General features: G+C 44.8%; 1 protein-coding gene across 2 annotated transcripts in view; it reads left to right on the forward strand.

Moving 5' to 3' along the window:
- Positions 1 to 50: 50 nt before the first annotated feature.
- ADK (adenosine kinase) overlaps positions 51 to 12,038 on the forward strand; it is a 265,868-nt gene continuing 253,880 nt past the window's right edge. The window contains exon 1 of one of the 2 annotated variants that reach the window (XM_054277423.1): positions 51 to 186. In XM_054277423.1, the coding sequence (XP_054133398.1) occupies positions 125 to 186 (62 nt within the window). In that variant the 5' untranslated portion in view covers positions 51 to 124. Of the gene's footprint in view, positions 187 to 8,504; positions 8,611 to 12,038 lie in introns of those variants that run through there. The other variant, XM_054277424.1, reaches the window with a different exon arrangement.

Genomic DNA, 12,038 nt, shown 5'->3' on the forward strand with positions numbered 1-12,038 from the left:
GGCCGTACGTTCGTCCCGGCGCCCCCGCCCCCCGGTGGCGGTGCCGGCGCGGTCGGCGGGGCGGATCGGGGCCGGCGGGCGGGTCGAGGAGAGCGGAGCGCGCCGCACGCCGCCCAGCGCGAAGATGGCAGCGGGGGAGCCGCAAGCCAAGAAGCTCAAGCTGGAGCAGAAACAGCAGCAGCTGAGGTAACGGGCTCCGGGACGGGCTCTGCTTCGCGAGCAACCCCTGCGGGTGCCGGAGGGCGGCTGGTGCTGCCCCCGGCGGAGGGCGAGACACGTGCCGCCGCCGCGGTGCGGTCAGACGCCGCCGGCAGGGTCCCGCCGCGCCGGCTGTGCTCGGCCGGGCTGCGCGGGCTGTGCGGGCGGCCCCGCCGCGGCACCAGGCGCACGTGGAGGCGGCGGCGGGGCCGTCCCGCCGCGCTGCTCCGGCTCCTGCCGCGGTACCGCTGCCCGGGCCCGGCGGGTGCCCGGGGGCGCCGCCGCACCGGGCTCCCCCCAGCAGAGGCAGGGGTGGGGGGGCGGCGCGGGGGTCGCGCTGTGCCCTGGGGTCGGGTCGGTCAGTGCGAATGAGCTGCTGAGCATCTGGATGAGGTGCGGTGAAACGGAACGCTGCCCGCAGCGATGGCCCCGAACTAGAGCACAGCTGGGGTTGTCAGTGCTTCTGCCTCCCCTTTGAAAACAGCCTCTGAAAAATGCCCCGATTAATACTCGTGCGAGAGTCTCGGTCCCCGTTGGACAGGAAACTGAAAATCCCCGTTAACAGTTACATTCTCTTTAAGACATACCATATATTGTAAGATATTTTAATATTGAAATAATCTGTGCGATTTGCTATACTTCCTCATTACTGTGATTACAGTCCAATAGTGCTGACTGAATCCCATCCGAATGATGGCCTGCACAGACATAAGTAATTTATTTGTAAATGTCATAGCAGAAAAATGTAAGGTTTCTCAATGGAGGATGCACAGTCAAAATGAGAACTCTGAGTACTGAGAGCTGTAGAGCAGCTTGGGGTTTTTTTGGTACAGTTTCAAGTTTGTTTTCTCAGGAATATTCAGATATGAATATAATTGTAAGATAGCTGACTTCCTTCCAAGTGTTCTGTGTATGAAGAGAATTAATGGCATAAGCCTTGAAAGCTCCAAAATTATCTTGGCGATAACTGATAACTAATAACTCACTCAAATATAGCATAAAGGGGATGTACTTTAGTACTGAGATGAGAACAGTCTTTTTTGGGACTGATGTCCTTATTGAAAGAGCTAATCCTATTAAATTTGTCAAAGTCAGGGTATTTGCTTCTTCAGCAGCCCAGTGACTTTTCGAGTTTAATGATGGTTGACAAGCTCAGTTACAGACAGTAGAAGAGGGAAGATGTGGCTGAGCTCTGAAAGCAAATAAATGGCAGACAGCAAGATAAGGTTGTAGTCAAAGAGCAACAGTATCTCCATGGCCCTTAAAGCAAGATGAGGCAAGAAACTGGCAGCTGCAATGTTTCTGTTAATAAAGTTTATTAGAGGAAACATCATTTTAAGGTGAAACATGAGAAAAATTTAAAATTTGAGTATATTATTGGTGTACTGAGTTAAAAATTTAAACGTTGTTTGCAGTGAAATGAAAGGCAGTGGTGACATGCTCTGGTAATGACTGACTAAACTGCAAATACTACTTCTGTAAGGTATGATAGATAAAGCATGAGGAATGTTGTTAGAACTTGCATATGCTAATTCTGTTGCAAGTTATTTCAAGCCAAAGTATAAATAGGCTCCAGCTCTGTTTCATAAGAAGAGAAATGCCGTAATTAACTGGTGATCAAATAAAGTTAATGTGTGCTGTTTGCCACAGGTTGAACTCATGAAGCAGTTGGTGGTTGGACTAGATTTAGCAGACCTCAACACTCATTGGCAAGAACGTGTTTGGCTGAGTGCTGTTGAGGGACTTAAAAGCCACTAGAGAAAGTACCAGACTGGTTGAGGTTCCATGACTTGGCTGTCTTTGTAAGGAGGTTAAGTTGTTAATGTAAAGCACTGCTAGATAGGCTTGAAAACAGTTCCTCTATAGATTAAAAAAGAAGTGAAAAATCACTTAAAAATTTTTGGAGCTCAATAACATCATACTTGTTATAGCAAGAATTTGAGGAAATTATAGAGAACGATTCCTTCTTCTCAACATGTAGGTCTGAGGCTCTCCAGTCTCTTCAGAAGACCATGTCTAATGGATTCAACAAAGGCAGTTTGTCCAAAGGCATATTTATCCTCTCAAAGTGGCTTCGTAGAGGTTTCATGGATACATTTTTAGACCCTTTTGATCTTTTCAGGCAAAGGAAAGCAAATATCACTCCCTCATGAGGTGGCAAAGCTGCCTGGGTTCAGGAAGGTACACTTGTTTGAAAGCAGTATAGGATGGCTGGCTTTTGCCACCCAGTGAGCAGCACACAAAGCCCGAGACCCAAACTGGTATTCCCAGCTCAACAATGTGTTGTGCTGACATTCATCTGCGGGGTGGCAGGTTTTGCATTGTCTTTATTGAGGCTTGCAAATCCCCACTACAAACCAATGGGCTTTAGGCAAGGCCATCAATGTGTGCTGCCTTGTTTCAGGCTTCTGACTGCATCTCTGCTGTGTGAAGTAGAATATTATTGTACGTGTGTGAGCTGCTCTGTTTGAACAGAAAATGGGCTTGCAAAACTGCAAATGGCTTGTCATGGAGTAGCAGCATCAACTTGCTAGAAACATCATGAGGTGTTACTTTAGAGGAGAATTACTAAGGATTTGTGTCCTTTTATATTTGGTTTTGTTAGGGAAGTCTGTGAAAACCACAAGCAGATTCTGTTAACAGCCTGGTACAGTTATGAAAGAATTTGGACATTTTCTGTAGGAATGTTTGAACTTATATGTACGTGTCTGTATAGAAGTAGGCATGCTCATTTTTTCCTTCTGCACACAAATTTGTCAAGTCCCTTGTGCTGCATGATGACCTTCTGGCTGTTCTGCAGCTGCTGTATTGATTGAATAGTCATGACGTGGCTAGTTGTTTGAACAAATCAGTTTATCTAGAAGACAATGTAAGCATTGAGTTTGGCAAATAGTTCATACTAAAAGTTAAAAGTACAGTATTCTTCCTCTTCTGCTATTAGACATCTCTTCATTTTAAGAATAAATTGTCAAATACTCTGTGAATAATTGTTACCAAAAGCAGTCCTTTGTCATTACTGTTCCAGTAGATTTTAGAAAGCTTGATACTAGTGGCTCTAAAAAAATATTGCTAATTTCACGCATTTTAAATTTTTTTTAATAAGCTGACTTTTAATTTAGCTTATTCCTTCATCAACTCCTTATAAATGAAAGAAGAGTGAATATTTTAATATAGCTGTGACTAAGCTTTCAGTTAGAATTTAGTAAATAATTTTTCTTTCTCTTTTATCTCTTGGTTTGGGTTTGGGGTTTTTTTTTTCAATTTCACCTTGCTCCTTATTTGTATTAATTTCAGTTTTTGTCTTCACGGCTTATAGTTTTTTTACTTTCCTATTTCTTATATCTGCAAATACAGGTAACGTTTTCCATGTTGGTACTCATAACGTCCTCAGGTCAAAGAAAGATCTGAAGTCCAAGCACTTTGCTGTGTTTGTTCCCAGAATTAAAGCAATAGACTTTTTCTTCAGATGAATATTTAGTCCGCTTTAGAAATCAGACAAATGCTCTTGAGGACCCTAGCAACAGACATTGCTAATTTTGTTTTATTTAGGATGTAACAGCAGTTACCTTCCCTTCCAAGCTGTGTTGACAGAAATACATCCAAAACCGGAATAACTTGCAGCATGGAAACTCCTGTGCTCTTACAGTGCGGGCACTGCTTCCCATTGTTCAGATGTGTAACTCTCAAATTACAGTTGTCAAGTGTCTTCACCTGGCCTTTGATGTAATCCTCTGGGATTCTGCACAGCATGTGTCAAGTTTCCACAATTTTGTGTTCTTGTTTTGGAGAAGCTTGCTGTGGTGTTTCATCCTTTTAATTGAAGTAATTCCTTGCTTTATTGTAGGGAGTGTGTAACCTGAGGAGAAGGAGGTAGTGGGAAGGCTCTTTGTTCTCTGGACCACAGGCTCTCTTTCCTTGCTGATGTTACCTGCAGCCCACCTGGCCAGCAGAGTCACTCCCCCAGCAGCAGTTTAGACATAACAGCCTTGGCCAATACCCTGCAGAGAGGTGCAGCTCTGCCTTGCTGGGATAAGTCCTTGCTTCCTTTAAGTCACTGGGACTATTGCTGCCCCTGAGGCTGCCTGCAAGCTGGATTACCTGGGAGAGAAGAGCCAGTGTAAATACGCCTATTTCATCTTGAAATTGTGTTTTCCTGAGGTTTGAGTTCCTTCTTTTTCGACTAAAGAAACAGTTTGTGTAGGATTACTCACCTCGTTGGATCTACTAATATTGTTTATGAAGAGACAAGGAAGGTGCCCAGGAAAGAGACTTGAATGAATGTAGAATTAGCTGACTATGGTGTTAGTATAGCAATGTGAAATTTTGTAGCACAAGACCTTGGCTTACTCTGCTGTTGCTATGGTATATTTCATGTGGAAATATTGGAAGCAAAATTCGGACTTGTGATACAAGGTTGTGATATTGAATTTTAGTAGTTACTTACACAGGCATGGTACACAAATATTTCACAAAACCAGTTTCAGAAGCAGGGAATGGGTTGCTATCTAAAGGTCATTAATTACTATTTGCTGACAGTGTATTGGAAAACCTTATCTTCTTGGAAAAAGTAAATTGAATTTGCAGATACAATGTGAACACAATGTTTTTTTCAAGGCTGTTCATTTTTTATTTACATAAATTGATTTTTAAAAATGTATTATTCATATAATGTATAATAGTAGTACAAAATATTGTTATTTATATAATATCAACGCCTTTTGTGTGAAGAAAGAAGTCTTTGGGTATTACTCAGATTTCAGGGAAGGGAAAGGGATTTTTTTCCATTTTGAACTGTAATAATTTCCATAATGATTATTTGACCACAGTCAAAGCTGTTCTGCACTTGAAGGATATGGTAAGATAAAGCTACTTGCTGGCTTTATGCTACCTTGGGATTTCATTTACAGTGAAAGATTGTTGTGGGGTTTTCTTCCTCGTACGTTCAGTGGTACAAAGCAGTTGTAACTGTTTCAAGGGCTATGTTATTTGATTAGAATAAAATAGAAGAAAGTATAGATGTCTGCAGTATGCTGAAGAGTTAGCATATTTATAGACTTTCCTTTGCTTTTACAGCTGAACACTCTGTGAAGTTACATGGAAAGAAATGGGATGATGTTACAGAATTTTAAAAATAATATAAGATTTTTAACACTTTGCAAGTAAAACCCATACAAGCTAAAAATGCATCTAATTTTATGTTGCAAGATATTAAATTCTCTCTGTAGAAAAGTTTCCAAAACAACTGTTATAATAGAAGATATTTGCAAGCTCTGCAAAATGCTGTTATTGAAAGAGAATTTGTGGACTTGCTGCTCGCTAGTCCCATTTTATAATGTCTGCTGGGACTATTGCGTAAAAGATTACCCTCCTGTCTTGCAAACAGATGGGCAGCTTATCTAGGATCAACCTTACTTTTGTACTTTGAAGAAATTGAGTGAAAATATGAGGGCTGATAGAGAACTTTTTGTTTATATATTGCAAACTGTAAGATTTATACCAAATATTTGTGGTGTAAAACATAACACTTTAGTCCAAGGCTAAGGCCTAGATTGCCTATCTCTTGGTTACACAAGTTAGAAATATATAATGTATAGAGTTTCATGGATAACTTCACTAAAGTACAATTTTAAATATTCTCATATGCCTGCCTGTTATTTTATCAGGTAGGGGTGGAGTTCATTTTGAATTTATAGTGTGCTTGAAAGGAAACATTTTAGTGAAATAACCCGAGGAAGTTGTTTATATATGTAGAGAAACTGACACGGTCATGAAGATTTCTCTCTTGTATACTAACAACAACAGTCAAGAAAACACAGTGGTTAGACTGTGTCAGACCTTATATATTTTTAGATACAAAAGCTGTAAATTTCATGTTTCTCTCAGGGATTTCTGAGGCTGGATCACATGTAGAAGGCAAGGTCAGCTGCCCCATGCAAGCAGAGGGAGTTTGGGAGGTCAGGGGTCAGGAAGGCTGAGCAAGCTCAGACTGCCTGCCCAGCACATACATGGTGGGACTGCAAGTTGAACTTGGGGCACAGGCATTAAGTTCATCTCTAAAGGACCATGAGTCATAACTGACCATTTTCCCAGCAATACTCTGGTTGCTGTTTCTCCACTTCCTTAGGCTAGGGCTAGGTCTGGATGTGTAGCAGTTCCCTGGCCAATGACTAAAGGCACAGTGATAAGTGGTCTAGGGGTAGGTGGTGTCTCGAAGATGTCAGTGTCAGTAGAACCTGTGTGTGTGTGATAGCACAGCCAAGATGATTGGGCACGGGGAAGAGCTGCAAGCTTATGAAGTGCTACTGACTGCTGTTGAGGTGCCATACATGCTATTCCACGAAAAGATGTTGATATTTTTTAGAGAAAATATGCTCAAGTGGTAAAATTTAGAAACATTTGATGGTACCTCATTTGGCCTCTTGCTCTGTGGCTTGCTATTCATAATATGCAGCTGTATGTTGCAAATTACTGTAAATATAATTAATGTATATATATTTTTTCCTTTACATATCTTTATGTGTTTGTTAAAACCAGGCAATTAGTTATGAGATAATCTACAACTAGATTTTTTTTTAAAAGGTTTTTAATATTTTGAATATAGTGATAGAACCAAGAAGACAGCTGCATTCTATAGTTATATACAATAACAAGTTATGTATCATTACTATATTTGCTGGTGCTGGCATCCTCCTTCCCCACCTTCTAGGTTACAAAACAGAGGTTTGGCTATTAAGCACTGAAACTGTTAAACTGGACATAATAAATAGTTCAACATGAATCAGAAGATGCAACCATTATGTATCTATGTATTTGCATTTCAATAGAGCTCAGAATCCTCCCTCAGGATTTGAGGACCTCTTACACATTGTGTTGCAATAACAGTGAGAGCATGGATGTGTTTCCTACTCTTAGTCTCCTACTCTTATTTTCCTACTCTTATTTGACTTTTCAGGATCCCTGACACACGTCAATAATGAGAATTTTGTGACAAGTTCGATAAGTGGTGATTATTTTTTGAGTGTCTGATTTAGAGAACCTAAGAGATTTGTCCTACATCAGGTATTGAGCATAATTTTTTCTGTTGTTTTCTTGTGACAATGCAGGTCCTTGACCTTCATCAATGTGTCATATTTTGGCATCATCTCCTCTGAGAGGAAAATTAGAAATAGATGGAAAGTTTGGCTTTAATTTTTCTGAGTACAATATTCCCATTTTGTAGATGGAAAGGAAGGGAAACTTCGGACTAATAACCACAGGATTATGAAGTTGTGAAGTTTAAATATTTAGTTAGAGGTGACACAGCAGTACTTAACAACGTGGGATTCATTTTTGGCAAAAACAACCTATTGGCTTCAGTTTCATGAATCAGTGCTTCTGGTGCTAGTAAGCTAACAAAGTAAGTGCCGAATCTGCACAATGTGGCAGTAACTTTGACAGCCAAATGAGGAGTGACGATAGAAACCTGGCTTTAGCGAGGCTTTCCCTTTCTGATACGGCGGTTCTGCCAGTGTCAGGCGAATAAGAAAAGGCAGTAAGCAATGCCGGGCTGCCCTTTTCTTCCCCTCTTTGCAGCCGTGTCCTCTGGCCGCCTGGGCAGGCGGAGCGCTGCGTTCCACAGGTGGCTGCCAGGCGCTCCGGCAACCCGGCGTGAGGCGATGTGCTCCGGGCTCGGCAGCCCGGCCCCGCGCCCTGCGGGGGAAGGCAGGCTCCGCACGGGGTCACTCGCTGACCCAAGGCACAGTTGGATAAAAAGAATGAAAACGGGTTCGTGTCGAGGGTGTAGCGATCGTGTGTCGGGGCGGGCGTCAGCCCGCGGCCAGGACAGAGCCGGGGCGGGGGGTCCCCTCGGTTCCCACGGCCCCGTGACAGCCGAGGGGCAGCGCTGCCAGGGGCTCCCCTGGCCATCTTTACTGTGGGCGGTGCGGCTCGAGCCCCGCACCTCCGCGGGGCTGCCGCCGCTAAACTTTTTTCGGTTTTTCTTGGCCAATTGTCAGTGTCTCCCACGCTGGCCGCCGGGGCTCGCGGAGGGGACGGCAGCGGCAGGAGCTGTGTGGGAGGCGCGCGCTCTCCGCCCGTACCAAAGATGGCGGCCGAGGAGCCCGGGGGTGCCGGGCGGGCGGCACCGCTCGGTACCGGGCGCTACCGAACCGGGGCGCGGGGCCCGTCGGCAGCGCCCCGCGGCTCCTCGCGCCCCGCGGCCGCCGCGTAGGGCCCGGGCCCGCCCCGCCGGCCGCCCGGCCAATGGCGGAACGCGCGAGCGGGCGGGGCGGGGCGCGCGGTGGGCCGGCCGAGAGCTGCCGGGCGCTCAGTCGCGGCTGAGGCGCGGGTGCCGGGCGGAGAGGTGACGGTGCCGCTGCCGGGGGACTACTGCTGCGGGCGGCCGGGCGGGCGTGGAGCCATGGCCACTGTCAGGTAATGTCGAGCCCCCGCGCAGCGCCCGCAGCACAGCCTCGCATCCCGGGGGAAGGGGCGGCGGGTGCTGATGCGCTCCCGCTGGCGGGGCGGAGGCGCCCGGCGCGATGCTCCGCCGCAGCCGGGCTCTTCTCCCCGCTGTGTAATCACGGTGCGGGGCAGCGCGGCTTCGTCCCATCCCTCTCCCTGTGCCGCGAGTTGGTTTGGTGGCTGCGCGCCCGCTCCCCTGGGGCGAGGAAGGAGGGAGAGCTGTGCCGGTGCCCCGGCGGCCCCGCAGCCCCGTGGGAACAGCGCTCCCGGGGCGCCGCGGTGGCTTCTCGCGGGCAGGTGGGCGCGCCCGGCCGGGGCTCCCAGCGGCACCGGGAGCGAGAGCTCCGAGCAGCGCCGGGCCCGCAGGTGCTCCGCTGATCCGCGGGGCGGTGGCCGGGGGCCGCGTGCGGCGTCGCTCGGCGGCGGTGCCGCTGTCACAGGTAGCGCCTGGGCGTGGGCGGCCGCCGCCCGCCGCGGGGTGCCGCCCGTGGGCGTGGGAGGATGCGTGTCCAGGGGCTCCGGCGGCCGCTTTGGAACCTTAAACCCTCGCTGTGGCTTGCCGTGACTAGAACTAGATTTTAAAAGAATCCCCAATAACGAGAAGAGGAGTGTTAATAGCGGGCTAGGCTCTTGGCAGGCTGTTGGAACTGCGGTGATACCAGCCTGTCCGCAAACCCGGAGGATGACAAACCCCCGTAACTTAACATTCAGTGAAAGGAGTTACTGTGAATAGTTTTTCTTCCCCAAACACTTCATCTCAATATGGGGTTGTATTGTGAGGAAGAAACAATTGTGAGGTAAATCGGTAACCTTTGATCGGGCCTTTGGCTGCTAAAGAAATGCCTAATAATTATCAAATTGCCTTTATAATTCAAGGCAATTCTCCCATCTCCTCTCTCCACCCTCCAAACTCTGTGTATCAGGTTCTCACACTGTTTCTGACCGAGACGGTAACTTTGAAATTGCAATAGTATGTCACTGTTGGGGCTTGTGAAGTTAGCGCAGCTGTGTGAGGAGCTGGGTAGTGGTGGAACAGTTTTTTTCTGCGGCAGCCTTGCTTACATAAGGCCGAAGCTTTTAGGCTTGTTTTCAAAGTTGGAGCCTGTGAGAGTGTCACTTGAGAAAACTACAAAAGTTTCATAATAAATGAAAACTTCACTGAAGATGTTCCTCTAAGTCAGTATGTAAATATGTAACTGCTTAGCCAAATATTGTCTTTGCTTAAGACCCACGTCAGGAAAGCATGTGAGCAGTCCAGCAGGTCGCCTTATGTGTTTAAGGTCTATATGCTAAAGTGATTTGCTGACCAGTGATGCAAGAAAATTGTCTGAACTCTGGAAGGATGGGATAATAGTTCTAAGGTACTTATGTGTTAGATGAGTTACTTACTGATGTATCGTTCTACTTGTAATGATGTTCCATGGGTATGTGGGATGAGAGAAGGATGCTCTTAGTTAAGAGCTTATAGCTAGTCAAATGCTATAAATCTGGTACTATTGCTGTTTTGCTTTAACTAAACATAAAAGTGACTTTTGGTAAGTTCAAATCTTGTGTTATATGGGGTTTTAAACTGAAGTGGATATGCTGAGGACAGGCTTAAAACATGCCTTGTTTTTGCCTTACTTTAAAGGGCATAGTGAAACCCTTTAGAAGTACTAATATTTAAGATCTTACAAGACCATCTCTTAAATTTGTGAAAGAAAGACTAGGCACACAGTGTGCTGCCATGCAATTGCACACCCAAATGTCTCAGCCATGTTTAAGGCTTTCTGAGTTGCCAGTATCCAAAGGCCCAAAATATTCCTCTGTCTCCATGCCAGTAGCTAATAATAAGCTTTCACTGATATTTTGATGTTGCTCTTCCACGGAAGTGCGCAGCAGCCTGGGATGATAACAATATTGTGTGATAGTTGGATACAGTGCTGCTCATGCTCTGCAGCCAACTTCAATCAGGACCATATTTTAAAAAATGCCTGCAGCAGTAGAGCATGAGATTGGACACAGCTTTCCAGATCATTCAGTTGCAGTTAATTTCGTTGGCTTCTTATGAGGTTCAAGGGTAGATCAGTACTGATGTTTTAGGTTCTTTTTTGTTTATTTGTTTGGGTTTGTTGTTTTGTTTTTATCTAGTTTGGTTTCATTTTATTACTTCTGCCATTTGTGATAAGAGTAAGGTGTGAAACACTGGCCATTTGTATAAAATCAGTCATATTAGTAATGTCTGAACAAAACACCTAATTAACAGGTGAGGATTTATTTATACTTAATGAGTTACATTGCTTGAATTCGTAATTGCAACTGACACTTCATGTAGTCCTAAGTTAAAAGCCAAACTCATAAAATGAGTTTGCTTGTCAATAGTTACGAATGTGAATGTGATGTACATCAAAGCTCTCTGTAGTTACTCTTCTGTAGTTTTGCCTGCTAGATGGATGGTGTATTTTGTCCAAACAACTTTTAGATTTGTACATCTTATTTGAAAATCTTATTTGTAGTTTGGAGTTTAGAAAGTATAAATCTTGTTCATATATATGTACTCTTTGTGTGTCTATAAGTGTATGCACATAGATGCTGACTGTATAGTCAATGATATGTGCCCTTAATTTGTGCAGGTGAAGGAGTTATCACCTGCTTCTTGAAGAACTGATCCAGATATTCTTTTGCAATAGGTTAGTTGGGTTGAACAAGAACATCCTTTCTGAATGGTCCCAGTACTCCAGGGAAGGAGAAGGGACTGGGGGAGTCAGGGAGGCTGGGGACTACAAAAGTGTGTTCTGTGGTACAGATGTGTTCCCAAATAACCTGTGTATTGTGGAGTCTCAAATTGCAGGAAATTATTACTGATTCCTCACTATGTTTTATCTCTAGTTGGTTGGAAATAATCACGGAAATTTTAATAACTGCAGATGTCCAGTGTGACTGAACAGCAAACATAAGGCCTCTAAGGTTCAAATCTGCTGTTCAAACAACTTGGTGAGATTATAACTGTTTAATATCTCAATTTTTCACTCTGGAGACATGTAAATTTAGCATTCTCCAGAATCATAAACATTTGGTTTATTTTATGCTTTTTTTTTTTTTTTTTACTTAGGATCAACCTGAAACTAATTAGTTGCTGTACCTCATGTAGTGCCACAAGCAGTGCCATAGTATAACAGTGTGGAAACTTTGCAGCTCCTCCAGAAGGGAAGGGTGATTTGCATTGCACTAAATGTAGCCAGTGTTGGGTTAGTCAGGTTGAACATGCTAACAATTTACACAGTCAAGTCTTCCCTGCAACAGCAGGACCTTCCAAATTGGTCAGAAAGCTTGTATTAGAAAATTGTGATCACAGTGAGGGATCCCAAAATCAGTTACATTGGAAAAGACCTCTGAGATGGAGTCCAACCTCTTAAATA

Source organism: Melozone crissalis, unplaced genomic scaffold, assembly GCF_028551555.1.
Source record: "Melozone crissalis strain CALT ecotype California unplaced genomic scaffold, PUWL_Pcris_2 ptg000019l_1, whole genome shotgun sequence".
In the NCBI taxonomy this organism is placed as follows: domain Eukaryota; kingdom Metazoa; phylum Chordata; class Aves; order Passeriformes; family Passerellidae; genus Melozone; species Melozone crissalis.